Source organism: Lagenorhynchus albirostris, chromosome 10, assembly GCF_949774975.1.
Source record: "Lagenorhynchus albirostris chromosome 10, mLagAlb1.1, whole genome shotgun sequence".
NCBI lineage: Eukaryota > Metazoa > Chordata > Mammalia > Artiodactyla > Delphinidae > Lagenorhynchus > Lagenorhynchus albirostris.
This window is the reverse complement of record NC_083104.1, coordinates 56,962,926-56,985,631: the sequence shown is the minus strand read 5'-3', so window position 1 is coordinate 56,985,631 and position 22,706 is coordinate 56,962,926. Positions and strand designations below refer to the sequence as shown.

The following is a 22,706-nucleotide window of genomic DNA, read 5'->3' as shown; positions in this document are numbered from 1 at the left end:
ACAGACAGAAATGGGAACGTGTACTGGGAGCTGGAAGTCAGGGAGGGCTGTGCCCACTTCTCAGGACAGCAACGTGGAAGGGTGACCCCGACCCAGTACTCAGAGCAGATACCAGCACAGGCAGTCTCAAAGCCTCAGTACAATGATGCCAACTGAATCCTTGGAACAAAAATACCACTCAGGGAAGAAGAAGAAGAAAGAGGACTGCAATTCTGTTTGTCTGACTTTAAGCCTGATATGATAAAGAAATCACCAACACATTGAAATTTGCATTTAGGCTAATTGATTATGTTTTCTGAGATGTGGAATAGGGGCTTAATATAAAAATTAAGTTCAGTTTTGGGAAAATATAGAAAGTTAGACTTTTTTTCCCCTGAATTTGTGGCCTAAAAATAACATGCATTTGGCCTAGTCCATATAGCTTGGCCCTTATCCATTGATTTAGTTGTTCTTCTACTATGCTACAATCACTAACCAAGTCATATTGGCCCCCTTTATTCCTACTAGAGGGAACCTTTTTTTCTCTGAAAGTCAACTCTATTGAAGCTCAGAATTCTCAAGAAGAAAATATTGTGCTGTGAAAATACACTGTGTTCAGCACTATGTATGCAAAAGCTAACCAATCAAACTAAAAGGAACAGAAAGAAAAGATAGGAACCCTCTTCTCATTCAATTACCTGGACAAGAAAAATTTATCTCAATCATGGAAAACAGACAAAATAATCATTGCTTGATTCTCTGATATCATGTTACGACATTTTCTAATAGCTTTACTTGATTCTAATCTAATACTCTTAATCCACACCGATAAAGGTGAAGGCAGTTACAGTCCTGTAGAGTTAGTGGTTAACCTATAGAAATTGACGTGTTGGTATGACTTTATAGGCCAATCAAGACGTTAATCACAAAAATGATATGCCTTTATTGCCCCACAGAAAATTTGCCAATCTTATGCTTAATTTAGCAATGTTGCTTCAGCTTTTCTTTACTATATATATACTTATTTTACTATATATATATATATATATATATACTATATATACTTCCACAACTATAAAAATATACTTATACAACTATAAAAATCCCTGTCTCCAAATGCTCTTGAACAGGCTCTTCTGTCCTCCATCTGGTCCCATCATTAAGGGAATTTAAATAAAACTAGGATTATTGCTAAAAAATAACTTTAAGAATTGTGCTTTTTGGCTTCCCTCATGGCATGGTGGTTGAGAATCTGCCTGCCAATGCGGGGGACACAGGTTCGAGCCCTGCTCTGGGAAGATCCCATATGCCACGGAGCAACTAAGTCCTTGTGCCACAGCTACTGAGCCTGTGCTCTAGAGCCCGTGAGCCACAACTACTGAGCCCACATGTCACAACTACTGAAGCCCACGTGCCTAGAGCCTGTGTTCCACAGCAACAGAAGCCACCACAATGAGAAGCCTGCACGCTGCAATGAAGAGTAGCTCCCGCTTGCTGCAACTAGAGACAGCCCATGCACAGCAACAAAGACCGAACACAGCCAAAAATAAATAAAAAATAAATAAATTTTAAAAAATTGTGCTTTTTGACTCCAATGTGGTAAGAAACAATAAGTAGCTTCTTATAGATAAATAAGAAACTTATAAATAAATAAGTTTAAAAATTTTAATTAACATGTCATCTAAAACATCCCAAATAATCTATGGAATCCACAGTGAGGAATGTCAATTAACAATGAATGAGATCTCAGTTGTATTGGAGGGCAGGAAGGTGGTCCAACCAGAAGAGGCCTCTTGCCTGTTTCTCATTACTATTTACTCACCAGTCACCATCTGCAATACTCAAATTACTGTATGACAACAATTCAAAGGGTAGTTGTAAGCACTCTGAAACAACTTTTTTAAAATAATAAATAAATAAATAAATAAATATTATTATTTTTGGCTGTGTTGGGTCTTAGCTGCTGTGCACAGGCTTTCTCTGGTTGTGGCGAACAGGGGCTACTCTTTGTTGCAGTGGGCGGGCTTCTCACTGCAGTGGCTTCTCTTGTTGTGGAGCATGGGATCTAGGCACACAGGCTTCAGTAGTTGCAGCACGCAGGCTCAGTAGTTGTGGCTCATGGGCTCTAGAGCACAGGCTCAATAGTTGTGGCTCACAGGGTCTAGAGCAAGGCTCAGTAGTTGTGGTCAATGGGCTTAGTTGCTCCGCAGCATGTGGGATCTTCCTGGACTAGGGTTTGAACCCATGTCCCCTGCATTGGCAGGTGGATTCTTAACCACTGCAGCACCACGGAAGTCCTGAAACCACTTTTTGAATCTCAGTAATCATTAATAATGGCAATTTGGAATTTGAAAGCCCTGCTTTTCTACATTGACTCAATTATTTGTACACTAAGCTACAATCATCACCCAAGCCACATAGACCTCCCTTTACTCCTACCAGAGGGTGGTGTAGCTTTCTTCTCCTCCTTTCATTTAGCCTTTTCCCAGTGCAGAAACCCCCGGGGCAGGGTTGTGGGCTGCGTTAACAGCTAATTTGCAGTCTGCACTTAGGCTTGGATTGGAACCATCAATAAATTTGTGAGATTGAGTACCTTTTTGAAAAGACATTGTCCTCCAAAGAATATGTAAAAATCTACAACTGGTCCACACTCCCCCAGTGCCTGCCTGGCATGAAGAACTAGGACGCAATTCATCACTGATAGAGAAAATGTGTTATCTCCCACCTCTTCCCCAATCTGAAGTCTAACATTAAAATATCATTTTCCCCCTAGTCTTTAAGTAATCACAAGATTACTTATTCAGTTGCTCTCAATAGCAAGAATAAACAAGGGTTTAAACAGTGGTAGGTCTGCATCAGTTACAAAATAAGTAGTTTTCAGGGGCCTGATCTCAGAGGAAATACTCAAGATATATGCAAACTTTACTAAAGATGCTTATAATATGGTTGCAAAATATAACTAACATACCCAAATCCCAACAAACAATATAGAAAAATATATAATTATATGTCAAATTGCATAGTGTAGACTAGTATTATAAGAGTTTTGATTAAAGTCTGGTAAGCACATTTCACATGCTAAAAGAATTGCTATACAATAAAATTAGAGAAGGCATTTACAAAAAATCATCTTGGCAATTGTGATATCTAGTATTAAGTATTCTATGTTAATAACTAACTTGAAAGCAAGCTACTGAAAGTTGCTCATAATAAGGACAACTAGAATATAGCTGTGCTCTCTGGAATATTTGGATGAAACATTGACTACTTTACATAGACGTAATCTTTATGAACAAAAGACAAGTATAAAAATAGATTCTCAGTCATCTAGTATGATAATTAAGAGCCTGGAAATCATGAAGAGAAAATTTCTATTCAAAATGCAGAGCATAATAATTCCCATCTATTTGTTCAGTGCCTGGGTGTTAGCTGCTGAAAAATGAAAAACCCAGCAAAGGAGGGAGAAACATCAGTGTTAATCCAGTCAAAGTTGGCCATAGTCTTAGTTGACTTTACATTTGCATTTTAAATTTGGGTTTGACTGACACTCCCCAAAATTTACATTTGACCTACACAAATAGCATCCATAACATTAAAATGTACCCTATTAACTTGACAAAGAATAAGTTTCTCATCATATGTTTTGGTATGATTTAATTTTCACAAATATACAACATCATTTCCCCTATCTCAACAGGGAAGGACTATTTCTTTTATATACATAAAAGACCCTAGACATTTTTCAAATTCAAAATATCCAATTGTTTGATTAATTTGACTCTATAGACAACAGAACCAATAAATTATTTTTACAGAACTGACACAAAATTAATATACAGAAATCTGTTGCTTTCTGTACACTAACAATGAACTATCATAAAGAGAAATTAAGAAAACAACCTCATTTATAATCACACCAAAAAGAATAAAATATCTCAGAATAAATTTAACCAAGAAATTGAAAGACCTATAATCAAAAAGCTAGAAGACATTGATGAAAGAAACTGAAGATGATACAAAAAAATGGAAAAGTATCCTGCACTCATGGATTGGAAGAAATAATATTGTTAAAATGTCCATACTACCCAATGCAATGTATAGATTTAATGCAATACCTATCAAATACCAATGACATTTTTCATGGAACTAGAACAAATAATTTTAAAATATATAGAACCACAAAAGATCCTGAAGAACCAAAACAATATTGAGAAAAAAGAATGAAGCTGAAGGTATCATGCTCCCTGACTTCAGACTATACTACAAAGCTACAGTAGTCAGAAACAGTATGGTACTGGCACAAAAACAGACACATAGCTGAGTAGAGAGCCCAGAAATAAACCCACACACATGTGGTCACCTAATCTATGACAAAGGAGGCAAGAACATATAATGGGGAAAAGACAATCTCTTCAACAAATGATGCTGGGAAAACTGGATAGCTACATGTAAAACAATGAGATTAGAACATTTCCTCATAACATATACAAAAATAAACTCAAAATGGAGATTAAAGACTTAAATGTAAGACTAGAAACCATAAAACTAGAAGAAAACATAGGCAGTACACTCTTTGACATAGGTCTTAGTAATATTTTTTAAATATGTCTACTCAGACAAGGCAAACAAATGCAAAAATAAACAAATCAGACCTAATGAAAGTTAAAAGCTTTTGCACAGTGAATCAAACAATAGACAAAAGGAAAAAACAGACTACTGAATGGGAGAAGATATTTGCAAATGATATGTCTGGTAAGGGGTGACTATCCAAAATAAATAAAGAACACATAAAATTCAATATAAAAAAATTAAAAATGGACAGAGCACCTGAATAGACATTTCTCCATAGAAGACACACAGCTGGCCAACAGGCACATGAAAATATGCTCAACCTTGCTAATCAGGGAAATGCAAATCAAAACCACCATGAGAGATCATCTCACAACTGTCAGAATGGCTATCATCAAAAAGACAACACATAAATACCCTAGTACACTGGTGGTGGGAGTGTAAATTGGTTCAGCCACTATGGGAAACAGCATGGAGTTTCCACAAAAAATTAAAAATAGAACTACCATATGATCCAGCAATCCCACTTCTGATTATATATCTGAAGAAAACAAAAACACTGATTCAAAAAGATGTATGCATCCCAATGTTCATTATAGCATTATTTACAATTGCCAAGATGTGAAAGCAACTCAACTGCCCACTAACAGATGAATGGATAAAGAAGATGTGGTGTATATATACAATGGCATATTACTCAGCCATAAAAATGAATGAAATTCTGACATTTTCAGCAATGTGGATGGACCTAGAGAATATTATGCTTAATGAAATAAGTCATACAGAGAAGGACAAATACAGTGTATTTTTCAGTTACATGTGGAATCTAAAAAATAAAGCATACAAATGAATAGAACAAAACAGAAATAGACTTACAGATACAGAGAATAAACTAGTGGTCACCAGCGGGGAGAGGGGGAGGTGCAAATTAGGGGAAGGGGTTTAAGAGGTACAAACTATTACATATAAAATAAATAAGATACAAGGATGTAATGTACAGCACAGGAAATAGAGCCAATATTTTATAACTTTAAGTGGAGTATAATCTATGAAAATAGAGAATCAATGTTGTACACCTGAAGCTAATATAATATTGTAAACCAACTATACTTCAATTTAAAAAATTATTCATCCCGAGAACTTTTGGACATAACTGAGTTTCCTGCAGCTAGAGGCACTTAAAAGCATAACGTTACATAGTAAGTAGATCAGGTATAAAAGGTATTCCTTTTCCAGTTTTCTTTTCTTTCTACTGATTATATCAAGGGTTAAGTTTCAGTATGGAACAAGTATGTCATCACCATCTTTGAGATATGAGCTAATGTTCCTTCATAACAAAGAAAACAGATCTCAGGATAAGCAGATAACAGTATCTACTAGAATTTAATAATGTTTTTTTGCTTAGATTTGCATTTATTTTTTATAATTGTCACCTATTATGGCAAGTGACGCTATTCTGGTTTCCCATTTGTAACAAAAATATAAACTTCCCTTTAGATAACTTTAAGTTGAGAAAGTAAGTCAAATTAAAGAAATCGATATTTGGAAAATAGTAATATAGATGGTACTCAGATACAGCCAAATTTGTGCCATGGTAATCTATAAGTGACAAAGGTTAGGGAAATAGAGCTAAAATAATTAATATGTGTAAAAAGTGTTTATTCATTCATTGATTCCATGTTAATTACTGTTAATATTTTCATCCATTCAGTATAGAAATTCCTAAATTTTCAACTCTGTTGTCAGAGAACTAGTCTGTTATTTAACCTAAAGAATATCTTATCAAATAATTTATACAATCTAGTTAGTATCAAAAGAACAAGAGGATTTTTAATAGTGTTAACTTGAAACAGCTTCATGGTTATTTGTTTTATAGGAGTTTGGAGGTACATCAAATACTACTGTATGACCACAATATGAACCTAGAAGTTCACATTTTAGGAGTACAATATAGGCAAGATCATATTCTAATACAGTCACTTAGCACTCTAAAATAATAGTTCTCACCCTTTGTTCTGCCATAGCACATGGAAAATGATGTTCACATACTAGATATAGTCCTGGGAGCATACCCAGGTTTTGACAAAATTCTCTCATCTCTGACAATTTTTTTCCAGAGCACTTAGGCAATACAGGACTATAGCTATTGGTTATACATAATGGAAAGAATACTGATTTGCAGAGAAGGTGATCTAAGTGGATGGGGCTGGTACCAGTTGTTTATGATTTGATAAAGCAACCAATAGTCCAATTTTACCCGCAACATTTTAAAAAGTATGACTTTTATAATATGCAGAAAAACCATTTTGCATTAAGATGAAGAAAAAAAATTTTTTGTTTTACTGGAAAGTGGAATAACTTGTAAGTAGTAACCAAATTTCCTCATATGCATTACTGTGTTCTACAAGATTAGTTGAAACTAATCACTCCTTTATAGGTAAACTTTAGCATTCACTGACAACACTTAAAATGCTATAGTACATTCTGTTTTAAATTTAAAATATATGAATTAGTAAATTTTTAAAAAGTAGATAGTATAACAAACTGTAGGTCTAAGAAATATAATATATTACATGTTAACTGTGCTAAATAGTTTAACTGTCCAGAGATCTGATCAATTTTGCTGACATAAAGTCAAGTCTTAAACTAGCTAACTCAACATACCCTTTAGGAAAAATAATTCTTATTATGAATCACAACTGAACTGCAAATTGCTTACATATGTATGTATTCTGCTATCACTATTATAAAACCAATCAATGACAATTATTTTAACTTCATGATTATGTTATGAACTTACCTTATGCCAAAATAGCAGGAGTAGAGCATGGTCAGCATGACAGCTTTAGATATGTTAATAACAAAGCTATCTGTTTTTTGCATCTATGCTGATCGTGACAGATTGGCCCCAAACTGTCAATAACTCTTCCAAAGCAAATTTAATAAATGTGGAGACATGGACTAATATTACAGTAAATCAATTCACATCTCCTTTGTTCACTATACCTATTAACTCTACAAAAGAATGTGAATTAAGGAAGCCAAAGTGAAAATAACATTAAGCAATAATTCCAAATTAACCAAAGTAGTAAAATAGAACTTTATACTCAAGTCATACACATATGTTAAAAGCACAGTCACTAAGTTTTTTTCCTGAATTGTCCAGGTTTAGTTAAAAACTTTACTATTACTGTTGAACTTTGGTCCTCTTTAATAGAAATTAGAAATATTAAGGAATACACTCTTTTTTCTCAAACAATTACTATAAACTTTTATGTTTTAAGAATCCATAATTTTTACATTATTAGAGAAACAATGTGATATAACACTGCTTTAATCAAATACAAATAACTAAAATTATCTGTGTCAGAGTAACAGAGATAGAATAAAAGATATGCTTACTCATATCATATAGGTGTAGAGCTTATAGAAATATGTATGTAAAACAAGGTTACTTTTTTTTGTTAGTAGGTATGCACTATAAGCATCAAAATTCAACTGGCTAACATTCCTACCAAGCAAAAATACAAATTTTAGTAAAACAGCCTATATATTTCATCAAATAAGTGAATACAGAAAGCATTTTGATACTGTTAACGTGCCAAGCTAATAATGATGGACAAATAAAATAAGATTCTCTGGTTGACTATACTAAAGTTACCTTTAGTACCTGACTGTACTAAAGTTACCTGTAACTAAAGTTAACTAAAGTTACTGTACTAAAGTAACTAAAGTTACTGTACTAAAGTTACTGTACTAAAGTTACTAGTTCCTGTACTAAGGTTATCACAGCGGGAAGGCTATGGGACTGCCACCCCATCACTAACTCGGCCTCTAGCTCCTTAACCTGGGCCCTGAGCATGAGGGTTGGCACTTTCAGAAGCAGGTAAAGAGGCAGCAAAGCTGAAGAAATAAAAGGGGGAAATATATGAAACTGTAATATGAATTGCACTGAATTTCAGGGAGGCGTGTATGATGTTATTGCTGCCAACACTAAATTACCTGGCCTTGGTCTTGATCCTATTCCACCAGTGAAGTCTCTGAAAACAGAATTAGAAGGAGTTATTCAACTTGGATTTGACTAACATTTACTGAAAGCTTATACCCCGCTATGGTTTACATAGGAAAATATAGGTTTATTTTTCCTCAAGACGCCCTCAAGAGTTTAATAAAGAGAGAAAATAGACATATGTGAACCCAGAGCAGAACTGACATTCTATGACCAAATGGAAGAACCTTGTCCTATCACAGTTGTTTATAAGCTCTAAGAATAATTACGAGCCTAAATCTTAGTACAGTACCTTGAATGATTTTGTTACTTTTAAAATCAAAATACTTATTTTGTATTAAAAAGCAAAACCATTTAAAAATTTTTATGTAGTATTTTCCATGCTTTACTCCTGCTGTCTTAAAGAAGAAACTATAACTCTTCCTATGAAATGAGATGATTTTTGCATTTAAGAGGACTATATTTTTCCTTAAGTTCTCAGTGCTATTAACATTACTTGTTTGCCCTACCCTAAAATTCTGGATTTCCTGAACATTTTGCAAGTTGGTCTCCATGGCTTCCACGTAGTGGAAGGGTCATTAGACCCTACTAAGGACAGCCATAAATAACCTTCAAACTTGTTTTTTCTAGTGTAATCTAAAGTCAATTTCTTAATAGTTTTTAAAATGAAATAAGAAACATCTGTGCCCTGACAAATGATAAGAACCATACTTAAATTTAATACAATGCAACAAAAGTACATCAAACATGTTCACATATGGCACATGTGTGTATATTGAGTTGGAATGAACATAGGGACTCAAATACAAATAAACATGATTGACAATTTTCTTACCCCAACCCTTTCATTTTAATCACAGAAGTTTTGATACATACATGAAACACATACCTAAGTTATGAAGCATAACAAATTTGGCACTCAGCTACCCACCACTCGATTACTATAATAATACCAAAATCTGTGCATCCAACTGTGAGTTCCTTCCCTATCCATTCCCATCCTTCTAATCCCCTACCAAACCAGCCCTCTCTTGATTCTATTTACGTTTTGTGTTTCATTCCCAGCCCATATTTCCAGAGCCTTGAAAATTAAATGAAACTCGCCAGCTTTGCATAGGTAATACATTCTCCCAACACCTGGAATAAGGTGGCACGTTTAAATAAAGAAAAGGGATGCCCCCTTCTCTCAAATTTTCAAAGAGGGGCATAATCTCAGCAGTGCCCATATGCGTGTGGCAGAAGCTTCAGCACTGGGCTGAGGAGCAACTCACATCCTGGCATGAAGGCTATACATCAGGAAGGGCAAGTGCATAGCCCTGCCCCTTAGCCTTCTGGACAAGTCCAGCACTGTCCAACAGAAATACAATGCAAACTACACATTAATATTTAAATGAAATTTAAAATTCAGTTCCTCAGTCAAACTAGCTACAGTTCAACGGCTCGAGTCACATGTTGCCAGTGGCCCCCGTACGTGACATTGCATTCCAGACGCTTCTGTAGAAGATGTTAGTCATTGTCTTCATAAACATTATGACTGAGGCTTACAGACATGCCACACAGCTGCACAATACTTCATGGACCCCACTATCTTAAACGTTGAGGAGACACGGCTTTGGGAAAGATCCCCAGTGATCTCCTTACTTGCTGCAAGTAATAAATACTTCCTTCTCCTGATCTTTGTCTTGGTTGTGTCTTTTGACTTGACACCCACTAAAAGGAGAACACAGTTTGCAGGTGACAAATTTTGATGACTCTGGTGGGACCTCTCACCTAACCCCTTTGTGTTGCTCCAGCTCCCAAGAGGCAACGCAGTGGGCTGCAGCAGTTCACCCGGGTGAATTTGTCTATGTTGCTGGGGGATCTAAGGGGAAGGGCATAGGGGAATCCTTCTTGGTGCCTGATTTTTCAGGTCTATGCACCTCAACTTGCTGAATGGGCTCAGAAGCTGCTCTGGACTTCCTGATCTGGAGAGTCCCTTTGGAGAGGTGAGAGGTGTTTATCCCACAAATCAGTTTCAGGGTTCTGTCCCCATCTCAACGGGGGAGAAGAAATGACTCAAGAACTGCACAGTTAATCTGGTCTGGCCAGGTTGGCTCTGAGAGTCCAAGGGATTGCAAGACATTCCTCTCTTCTCCAGTCTTAGAGGTCAGGTCAGAGTCTGAGGGACTGTGAGACACCCCCATGTTGCTCGAAGAGTCTAAGGGATTGTGAGACAAAGAAGTTGATTTGTGCCATTCTTTGGCCATTGAATAAAGCTTGTGCTATTCCAGTCTCAGCACTGGTTTTGTTATTGGCTGTGCGAATCTGAGCCACAAAGAACCTCCCTGGGGTCTTGGGGGGCTAGGGGCCTCGGCCTGAACTAGGACACTGGTGTGGCTCCAGGTGACCAATTTGGTAACAAATCCAGCCAGAGGGCTCTCTGACTCAAGGCCAACAGGTGGCCAGCCAAAAGAACAGGGTGATTTAGCCCTTGCCCTTGACCTCTGAGTCAACGAGCCCTACTGGAATAAGTCTGAGATCTGAAAACAGCCAAGCATCTGATCTGGGAGCACTCATCTGGAAAGACAAACTCTCCCAAATATCCTTGATTGGGATACCTTTCATGGGTCAGGGTAGTGTCCTGGGGATGCCCAACACAGGGTCACTGGCTTTACCTGGCCAGAAATGCCAGGTGAGTGAGGAGCTGGACAAACTCTGTTCTAGCAGAGGGCTAAGTGAGTGAGGAGTTGGGCTGGACAAAGTCCTCTGGAGGCCACCGCACAGGAAGATCACCTCTTTGTTTCTTGTGTCTTTAGTTTAAATTTCTGTCATTGGTTTGTTTCAAGTCTTCATCCGTGAATTTGGAAGGATCTTGGTTTTATGTGGTTTTGTTTGTCCAACTGCTCTTGTGAGTCTCTGCCACAATTGTGGGCACAGGTCAAGCACTGAAGACCCATCAGTGTGCTCACCACTTGGAGAGTCCCATGAAAGTATAAGTTGGTCATGGATCAGGGCAGACTGGCTCTAGTTTCCCTGCTGACCTGAAGCATGTGTCCGTGCAACCAGGAACATGTAAATCATCCATAGTCACAATCCCTGAAGCACTCTCACCTTCAGGATATAATCAGGAGGCCAAGAGCATGTCTTTAGTGTTAATCTGTCTCTCATCTTGATCAGTTAGCTTGGATCTGTGTATATGTCTTTTTCGGGTCCACCCCTCCCTGTCATTCCCCACCATTGGTCTCCGGAAGCCTCTCTCAGAGACAAGAACCCCTAAGAAATATGGTTCTAGGCTAAGCTCAGGAAATTCAGTTTTGGTTCCCCAGGAGATCTGAGGACCCACAAGTAGCTCAGAACCTTTGGGTCCTTGTCATTGAGTTGTCGAGAACTCAAACTGGGTCATCTGAGACTCCAGCTGAGTCACCTGGGGACAGGTAAATAGATCTTTAAGACTCCAAATCAGTCTCACCTTGAGATGTAAATGTTCTATGAGGGCTCTCAGAAACACTTATCTAGACCACCTGTAATTCCTGAGACTGAGAGGGAGAAGGGGAAAGAGAACTTAAAAATTTTTTTAACTTATTCCAACCATTATAAACCAGTGTATTTTATATTATAATACCTGGTTCATAACTAAGTTTAAAATGGGGCTAGAAGATCTCTGGTTCCATCTGTCTTTATATAAAAAGTAACTTGTAGATGAGCTGTATTTAATTGGCCTAAAGAAAAGTAAATGCTTACAAGTTAAATATTTCTAAATATAAAGAAAACTGGCCAAAATAAATTTCAGGGTCATGTGATCTAGGACTAATCCTTAATGAGCAAAAACAAGCTTGTTTGTTCGTTTAATTAATATAGACATGTCTTTAGAGTCATCAGTATTAAGAATAATACTTTCATTATACTGAGAGTCAAATTTGTCAGCAAGGAAAAGAACTTGGTATAATTAAATCTTAAATAAATTAAATGTACATGAGATAAGAGGTTTCTTTGGTTGAACTTAAAAAAATTGCGTTTTGGGAATGTTTATCTAAAATAGTCTCTCCTGATTTTGGCAACTTGAAAATTTAGTTTTACTATATTAAATTAAATGATAGGAATTATTGACCATCCAGGTTATTTCAAATAAAATAAAACACTGGAACACTACTTGCTAAACAGGTCTAAGTTTATCTACTTTTGTCTTCTTATGAGGGGAAACTAAAGATGTTTGGGTTTCTTAAAGACATGTAGCACATTGAGGCAAGAAATTCTGCTATGAGAAGACCTTCAAGATGGCAGAGGAATAAGACGTGGAGATCACCTTCCTCCCCACAAATACATCAAAAATACATGTACACATGGAACAACTCCTACAGAACACCTACTGAATGCTGGCAGAAGACCTCAGACTTTCCCAAAGGCAAGAAAATCCCCACATACCTGGATAGGGCAAAAGAGAAAAGAAAAAACAGAGACAAAAGAATAGGGATGGGACCTGTGCCTCTGAGAGGGAGCTGTGAAAGATAAAACGTTCCCACACACTAGGAAGCCCATTCACTGGTGGGGACGATGGGTGGGCAGTGGGGAAGATTTGGAGCCACGCCACAGAGGAGAGTGCAGCAACAGGGGTGCAAACAGCAAAGTGGAGAGATTCCCACACAGAGGATCACTGCCGACCAGCACTCATTAGCCTGAGATGTTTGTCTGCTCACCCACTGGGGTGAGTGGGGCCTGAGAGCTGAGGCTCGGGCTTTGGCAGTCAGACCACAAGGAGAGGACGGGGGTTGGCTGCGTGAAGACAGCGTGAAGGGGGTTAGTGCACCAAAGCTAGCCTGGAGGGAGTCCAGGAAAAAGTCTGGACCTGCTGGAGATGCAAGAGACCATTGTTTTGGGGCGCGCAAGGTGAGGGGATTCCTACTCTGTGTGCCCATAGACGACAAAGCACTGCATAAGTGAACTCCAGAGGTGGGCATGAGCTGTAGCTCTCAGCTCAGACCCCAGAGACATGTATTGACCGCTACTGCTGTCACTGCTGCCACCAAGAATCCTGTGTGCAAGTGCAGGTCACTACACACACTCCCAACACCCCCAGAGCCTGTGCAGCATGTCACTGCCAGGGCCCCGTGATCCAGGGACAATTTCCCCAGGAGAACCCATGGCATGCCTCAGGCTGTTGCAATGTCATGCTGGCCTCTGCCACCACAGGCTTGCCCTGCATTCCAATTATGACTACAGCACCCCTCCCTCTCCCTGGCCTGAATGAGCAAGAGAGCCCTAATCAGCCACTGCTTTAACACCCTCCTGTCAGGAACAGATGTCTGAGGGTGGCCTAAATGCAGAAGTGGGGTCAAAACTAAAGCTGAACCCCAGGAGCTGTGTGAACAAAGAAGATAAAGGGAAATTTTTCCATGCAGCCTCAGGAGCAGTGGATTAAATCCCCACAATCAACTTGATAAACACTGCATCTGTGGAATACCGGAATAGACAATGAATGTTTCCAAAATTGAGGTGGTGGATGTTGGGAGCAACTGCAAACTTGGGGTTTGCATTATGTATCTGATTTTTTTTTATCTTAGTTTAGTTTTTAGTGCTTGCTATCATTGGTGGATTTGTTTAGTGGTTTGGTTGCTCTCTTCCTTTTTTAAAAAATATTTATTATTATTTTTTTTTCTCCTTTTTTCTCTTCTTCTGAGTGTGTGTGTGTATGTTTCTTTGTGTGATGTTTTCTGTTTTGGTTTGTTTTACCATTTGTCCTAGGGTTCTCTCTGTTCGTTTTTTGATGTTGTTCGATTGTTTTCTTTTTATGAGTGTGTGTGTTTGTTTCTTTGAGTGATTTTGTCTGTTTAGTTTTGCTTTTACCATTTGGCTTGGGGTTCTATCTGTTCAGGTTTTTTTTTTTCTTCCTTTTCTTCTGAGCCGTGTGGCTGGCAGGGTCTCGGTGCTCCAGCCAGGTGTTGGGCCTGAGCCTCCAAGGTGAGACAGCCAAGTCTAGGACATTGGACCACCAGAGACCTCCCAGACCTATGTAATATCACTTGGTGAGAGCTCTCCCAGAGATCTCCATCTCAACACAAAGACCCAGCTCCACCCAATGACCAGCAATCTCCAGTGCTGGATGCCCCATGCCAAACAATGAGCAAGACAGGAACACAACCCCACCCATCAGCAGAGAGGCAGCCTAAAGTCATATTAAGTTCACAGACACCCCAAAACACACTACCAGACGTGGCCCTTCCCACCAGAAGGACAAGATCCAGCCTCACCCACAGGTACCAGTCCCCTCCACCAGGAAGCCTACACAAGCCACTGAACCAACCTCACCCACTGTGGGTGGACACCCAAATTAACGGGAGCTACAAACTGCAGCCTGTGAAAAGGAAACCCCAAACACAGTAAGTTAAACAAAATGAGAAGACAGAGAAATATGCAGCAGATAAGGAGCAAGGTAAAAAGCCACCAAACCAAAAAAATGAAGAAGGAATAGGCAGTCTACCTGAAAAAGAATTCAGAGTAATGATAGTAAAGATGATCCAAAATCTTGGAAATAGAATGGAGAAAATACAAGAAACGTTTAACAAGGACCTAGAAGAACTAAAGAGCAAACAAACAATGAGGAACAGCACAATAAATGAAATTAAAAACACTCTAGAAGGAATCAATAGCAGAATAACTGAGGCAGAGAAACAGATAAGTGACCTGGAAGATAGAATAGTGGAAATAACTGCTGCAGAGCAGAATAAAGAAAAAAGAATGAAAAGAATTGAGGACAGTCTCAGAGACCTCTGAGACAACATTAAATGGACCAATATTCGGATTATAGGGGTCCCACAGGAAGAAGAGAAAAAGAAAGTGTCTGAGAAAATATTTGAAGAGATTAGAGTCGAAAACTTCCTTAACATGGGAAAGGAAATAGTCAATCAAGTCCAGGAAGCACAGGATAAATCCAAGGAGAAACATACCAAGACACATATTAATGAAATTATCAACAATTAAATGCAAAGAAAAAATATTAAAAGCACAAGGGAAAAGCAACAAATAACATACAAGGGAATCCCCATAAGGGTAACAGTTGATATTTCAAAAACTCTGAAGGATCTTTGCAGAAAGATCAAAGCTGATCTTTGCAAAAACTCTGCAAGCCAGAAGGGGGTGGCAGGACATATTTAAAGTGATTAGAGGGAAAAACTTACAACCAAGATTACTCCACGAGCAAGGATCTCATTCAGATTCGTTGGAGAAATTAAAACCTTTACAAACAAGCAAAGGCTGAGAGAATTCAGCATAACAACAAATGTTAAAGTAACTTCTCTAGGCAGAAAACACAACAGAGGGAAAAGACCTACAAAAAAACTGAACACAGCTAAATAGGAACATACATATCGAAAATTACCTTAAATGTGAATGGATTTAATGCTCTGCCCAAAAGACACAGACTGGCTGAATGGGTATAGAAACCAGACCCGTATATATGCTGTCTACGAGAGACCCACTTCAGACCTAGGGACACATACAGACTGAAAGTGAAGGGATGGAAAAAGATATTCCATGCAAATGGAAATCAAAAGAAAGGGGAAGTAGCAATACTCATATCAGACAAAGTGACTTTAAAATAAAGAGTATTACAAGAGACAAAGAATGACAGTACATAATGATCAAGGGATCAATCCAAGAGGAAGATATAACAACTGTAAATATTTATGCACCCAACATAAGAACACCTCAATACATAAGAAAAATGCTAACAGCCATAAGAGGGGAAATTGACAGTAACACAATCATAGTAGGGGAATTTAACACCCCACATTTACCAATGGACAGATCATCCAAAATGAAAATAAATAAGGAAACACAAGCTTTAAATGACACATTAGACCAGATGGACTTAATTGATATTTTTAGGACACTCCATCCAAAAACAACAGAATACACTTCTCAAGTGCACATGGAACACTCTGCAGGATAGATAATATCTTGGGTCACAAATCAAAGCCTTGGTAAAGTTAAGAAAATTGAAATCATACCAAGCATGTTTTCCGACCACAATGCAATGAGACTAGATATCAATTACAGGAAAAAAAAACTATAAAAAATACAAACACATGGAGGCTAAACAGTACACTACTAAGTAACCAAGAGATAGCTGAAGAAATCAAAGAGGAAATCAAAAATACCTAGAAACAAATGGCAATGAAAATACGACAACCCAAACCCTATAGGATGCAGCAAAAGCAGTTCTAAGAGAGAAGTTTATAGCAATACGATCCTACCTCAAGAAACAAGAAACATCTCAAACAACCTAAACTTACACCTACAGTAATTAGAGAAAGAAGAAAAAAAGACCCAGGGGGAGCAGAAGGAAAGAAATCATAAAGATTAGATCAGAAATAAATGAAAAAGAAGTGAAGGAAACAACAGCAAAGATCAATACAGCTGGTTCTTTGAGAAGATAAACAAAATTGATAAACCTTTAGTGACACTCATCAAAAAGAGGGGGGAGAAGACTCAAATCAACAGAATTAGAAATGAAAAAGGAGAAGTAACAACTGACACTGCACAAATACAAAGGATCATGAGAGATTACTACAAGCAACTACATGCCAATAAAATGGACAACCTGGAAGAAATGGACAAATTCTTAGAAAAGTACAATCTTCCAACTGAACCAGGAAAAAATAGAAAATATGAACAGACCAACCACAAGCACTGAAATTGAAACTGTGATTAAAAATCTTCCAACAAACAAAAGCCCAGGACCAGATGGCTTCACAGGTGAATTCTATCAAATATTTAGAGAAGAGCTAACACCTATCCTTCTCAAACTCTTCCAAAATATAGCAGGGGGAGGAATACTCCCAAACTCATTCTACGAGGCCACCATCACCCTGATACCAAAACCGGACAAAGATGTCACAAAAAAAGAAAACTACAGGCCAATATCACTGATGAACATAGGTGCAAAAATCCTCAACAAAATACTAGCAAACACAATCCAGCAGCACATTAAAAGGATCATACACCATGATCAAGTGGGGTTTATCCCAGGAATGCAAGGATTCTTCATATATGCAAAACAAACAATGTGATACACCATATTATCAAATTGAAGGATAAAAAAGCATATGATCATCTCAACAGATGCAGAAAAAGCTTGTGACAAAATTCAACACCTATTTATGATAAAAAATTTCCAGAAAGTGGGCATAGAGGGAACCTACTTCAACATAATAAAGGCCATAAATGACAAACCCACAGCCAGCATCATTCTCAATAGTGAAAAACTGAAACCATTTCCTCTAAGATCAGGAACAGGACAAGGTTGCCCACTCTCACCATTATTACTCAACATAGTTTTGGAAGTTTTAGCCACAGCAATCAGAGAATAAAAAGAAAGAAAAGGAATCTAAATCAAAAAGAAGAAGTAAAGCTTTCACTGTTTGCAGATGACATGATACTATACATGGAGAATCCGAAAGATGCTACCAGAAAAGTACTAGAGCTAATCAATGAATTTGGTAAAGTAGCAGGATACAAACTTAATGCAGAGAAATCTCTTGCATTCTTATACACTAATGATGAAAAATATTAAAGAGAAATTAAGGAAACACTCCCATTTACCACTGCAACAAAAAGAATAAAATATCTAGGAATAAACTTACCTAAGGAAACAAAAGACTTGCATGCAGAAAACTATAAGACACTGATGGAAGAAATTAAAGATGATAGAAACAGATGGAGAGATATACCATATTCTTGGATTGGAAGAATCAACATTGCGAAAATGACTATACTACCCAAACAATCTACAGATTCAATGCAATCCCTATCAAACTACCAATGGCATTTTTCACAAAACTAGAACAAAAAATTTCACAATTTGTATGGAAACACAAAAGACCTCTAAGAGCCAAAACAATTTTCAGAAAGAAAACTGGAGCTGGAAGAATTAAGCTCCCTGACTTCAGACTATACTACAAAGCTACAGTATGCAAGACAGTATGGTATTGGCACAAAAACAGAAATATAGATCAATAGAACAGGATAGATAGCCCAGAGATAAACCCTCACACCTATGGTCATCTTATCTTTGATAAAGGAGGCAAGAATATACAATGGAAAAAAGACAGCCTCTTCAATAAGTGGTGCTGGGAAAACTGGACAGCTACATGTTAAAGAATAAAATTAGAACACTTCCTTATACCATACACAAAAGTAAACTCAAGAGGGATTAAAGATCTAAAGGTAAGGAGAGACAGAATAAAACTCTTAAGAGGAAAACATAGGCAGAACACTCTATGACATAAATCACAGAAAGATCTTTTTTGACTCACCTCCTAGAGAAATGGAAATAAAAATAAGCAAATGGGACTTAATGAAATGTAAAAGTTTTGCACAGTAAAGGAAACCATAAAAAAGACTAAAAGACAACACTCAGAATGGGAGAAACATTTCCAACAAAGCAACTGACAAAGGAATAATCTCGAAAATATACAAGCAGCTAATGCAGGTCACTATAAAAAAAACAAAGAACCCAATCAAAAAATGGTCAGAAGACCTAAATAGGCATTTCTCCAAAGAAGATATACAGATTGCCAACAAACACATGAAAGGATGCTCAACATCACTAATCATTAGAGAAATGCAAGTAAAAACCCAAATGAGGTATCACCCCACACCAGTCAGAACGGCCATCATCAAAAAAATCTACAAACAGTAAATGCTGTATAGGGTGTGGAGAAAAGGGAACCCTGTTGCATTGTTGGTGGGCATGTAAATTGATACAGCCACTATAGAGAACAGTATGGAGGTTCCTTAAAAAACTAAAAATAGAACTACCATACGACCCAGCAATCCCACTACTGGGCATATTCCCTGAGAAAACCATAATTCAAAGAGTCATGTACCACAATGTTCATTGCAGCTCTATTTACAATAGCCAGGACATGGAAGCAACCTAAGAGTCCACTGACAGATGAATGGATAAAGAAGATGTGGCACATATATACAAAGGAATATTACTCAGCCATAAAGAGAAACAAAATTGAGTTATTTATAGTCAGGTGGATGGGTGTAGAGTTTGTCATACAGAGTGAAGTAAGTCAGAAAAGGAAAAACATTTAAATACCATATGCTAACACACATATATATGGAATTAAAAAAATGGGTCTGATGAACCTAGGGGCAGGACAGGAATAATTACACAGATGTAGAGAATGGACTTGAGGACACGGGGTGGGGGGGAAAGGTAAGCTGGGACGAAGTGGGAGAGTAGCATTGACATATAAACACTACCAAATGTAAAATAGATAGCTAGTGGGAAGCAGCTGCATAGCACAGGGAGATCAGCTTGGTGCTTTGTGACCACCTAGAGGGGTTGGATAGGGAGGGTGGGAAGGAGGCACAAGAGGGAGGGGATATGGGGATATACATATACATATAACTGATTCAGTTTGTTATACAGCAGAAACTAATACAACATTGTAAAGCAATTATACTCCAATAAAGATGTTAAAAAAAAGAAATTCTGCTATGAGAAAATGTATGATTCTAGAGGTTATAGAATATATTCATAAATTTTCCAATTAGGAAATGCTGTTTGACAAACAGTTCACAATTACTTGCTTCTTGGCTTTTGATAGAGATTAAGGTTTTTAAGTGTTAAAATTATAATATATGTAATTAAATCTATTAAAATAATAAGGGAAACATTTCAGTATGCCAGTTAAATAGACGTGTGTTTTAGTAAAGGAAGGTATGAGGAATGGAACTGCATTTTGTTAGGAAAGTAAAAGGGTAGTTTTATTCTATAGCTGGTTATTTCTGAATAGAAAAGAAAGTAAGGGACAAAATAATATAGATACAGAAAGCTGTAGAAGGTTTACTTGAAAAGGAACACTGGGAAAAGAGTTTTGTACATGGTCAGGATTTTCCAAGATTGGATTTAATTTACTTAGGTAAATGAATTTTGTTATTAAGAGTAGGCTGGTGCAGGACTGGATTTTGTGTCTCTCTGTGTAAAGAGAAATAAGTTTTCTTGGAATGCTACATTTGATAACAGATTGTGTAAGTTTCTTTGCCTTTAAGTGATCTGTGTTTGTTTTTGGAATGTTTTGTCACTTTGGTAAAATGAATAAGTATTGTTTCACAGTGACCAACGATTCTATTTGACCAAGTTTTTTGAAACTTTTTGATATTTTTGACAAACTTCCCAGTGTCAAATTCTAATTAAAGTTCTTTTGACCTCCAGCTAACTTTAAGATTCTTCAGAGGGCCCCTAAGCCATCTCAGAGAAAAATATTAAACTAATTAGGATTATTTGGTATATGTCAAATTACAAGGAAAGTAATTATCACAGCTTTCCAAAGTTAGAGCCAAGTTTCTTTGTCAGTTGCATTATGGTCAGGTGTTTAACCATGCTTTTTAAGTCTTTTGTCATTCATAGACACTTATTTTATTCTGGTGTTTTTACAAAAATACTTCATTTCAAGATGATTCATAGAAAAGACATTTTTGACAAGTACAGGTTTCTGATAACTTTCAGATCCTACTGCTGAAATGGGTAAATAAATTAAAGAATCCTAATGGAAACCCTGATAGCATCATAAAACTGTTAACAAAAGGGATTAGTTACATACGACTGAGTGAACTGGTAAATATGGTTCTAATTTTTTCGGTTTTTGTCAGAACTATTACTGGTTTTAATCTGTGTTTTCCAGATATAAGGAAACCCTTTCTCTCAAGCTAGTTATGACTTACAGCAATTTGGTAAATTACACTTCTGTAAGTGGAATTGAAACATTTATCTTCTCTCTCTACCTGATCCCCCCAGAAACTGGTAACTTATAGGTTCCCAGTAGCTTTATCCAGTAAACAAGGAAGGTCACCTACTTACTGGTGATATTTTTGGACCCTCAAAAAGGGAAGAATTCACCCAAATCTGCAAGGCAAAGTCTGTGACAAGCCCTTGGCATGGCTTTCCTGGCCCTGAGAAGATTTTTTTATTTTTAAAGTTCAGTCTGAGACTCCTTATGTAAGTAATTAGGCAAAGTTTACTGAAATAAGACTTAATTTGCAAACAAATTAATCTTAATTTGGCTATATTTGGTAAAAATGAGGGTAATTTTAGAGAGAAAAAGATGATGTCTCAGTGGATATTAAATTCTAGTTTTGTTAACTGAGGTTTGTATTTACTGTCTAAGACTCAACTCCCAGATAGCTTCTTGTCATTATGCTACATAATTGTAAAGTTTAAATGAATTATTAAAAATATATTTTGTTTCTTTTTAATATTATTTTTTAAATTAATTAAGTTATTTATTTATTATTTTTGGCTGCTCCAGGTCTTAGTTGCGGCATGTGGAATCTTTGTTGTAGCATATGGCATCTTTTGTTGCAGTGCGCAGGATATTCATTGTGGTGCACAGGCTTCTCTCTAGTTGTGGTGTGCAGGTATTCACTCTCTAGTTGTGGTGCATGGGCTCCAGTGCACATGGGCTTTGCAGTTTGCAGCATGCGGGCTCTCTAGTTGAGGCATGTGGGCTCAGTAGTTGTGGCCTGTGGGCTTAGTTGTCCCATGGCATGCGGGATCTTAATTCCCCAACCAGGGATCGAACCCAAGTCCCCTGCATTGGAAGCAGGATTCTTTACCACTAGACCACAGGGAAGTCCCCTAAGTTTGTTTCTGAAGCTTATCACAGCAATCTGTTTTTAGAAGAAGTTCAGATGCCCCACGACTTGGGATGAGGCCCTATGTTTCTCCATTAGCATACCTCTGAGCTTGTTCATGATATCTGATTAGTTTCCCCCCAATGTGGATAACAAAGCAAATATCTACGTATTAACAAAAAGGAGGCCCAGCACCAAGGGACATGATGCACCCAAGGTTGGCAGAAACCACCCTGGCACCAAAGGACAAATATTTTGGTTTATTGAAAGATTTGTAATCAAAAGGGGAAGTGATGGAAAAATTTTCATTTTGAGGTATGGGGAAGTTATTCTGGCTTATACATGGTTTAACTTAAACTTTACTGACTAGAGAGGCCTGTTTTGTGGCCTATCAAACATGCATTATACATTTACTTTGGCCATTAAGGAGGGGAATGCATTTAGAACTCAAAAATAGAGGACCTCACCACTCACAGGAGGCCTTAATGAAATTTACCCAGCAAGAATTAAAATGATAATAATCAGG

At 37.4% G+C, this 22,706-nt stretch overlaps 1 protein-coding gene across 1 annotated transcript in view; it reads right to left on the bottom strand.

The window, feature by feature from the left end:
• NEK10 (NIMA related kinase 10) overlaps positions 1-22,706 on the bottom strand; it is a 321,674-nt gene that overhangs the window by 57,639 nt on the left and 241,329 nt on the right. The window contains exons 31-32 of the mRNA XM_060164097.1: positions 8,551-8,588; positions 8,327-8,451 (exon numbers count right to left, since the gene is read on the bottom strand). Of these exons, the coding sequence (XP_060020080.1) occupies positions 8,327-8,451; positions 8,551-8,588 (163 nt within the window). The remainder of the gene's footprint in view (positions 1-8,326; positions 8,452-8,550; positions 8,589-22,706) is intronic.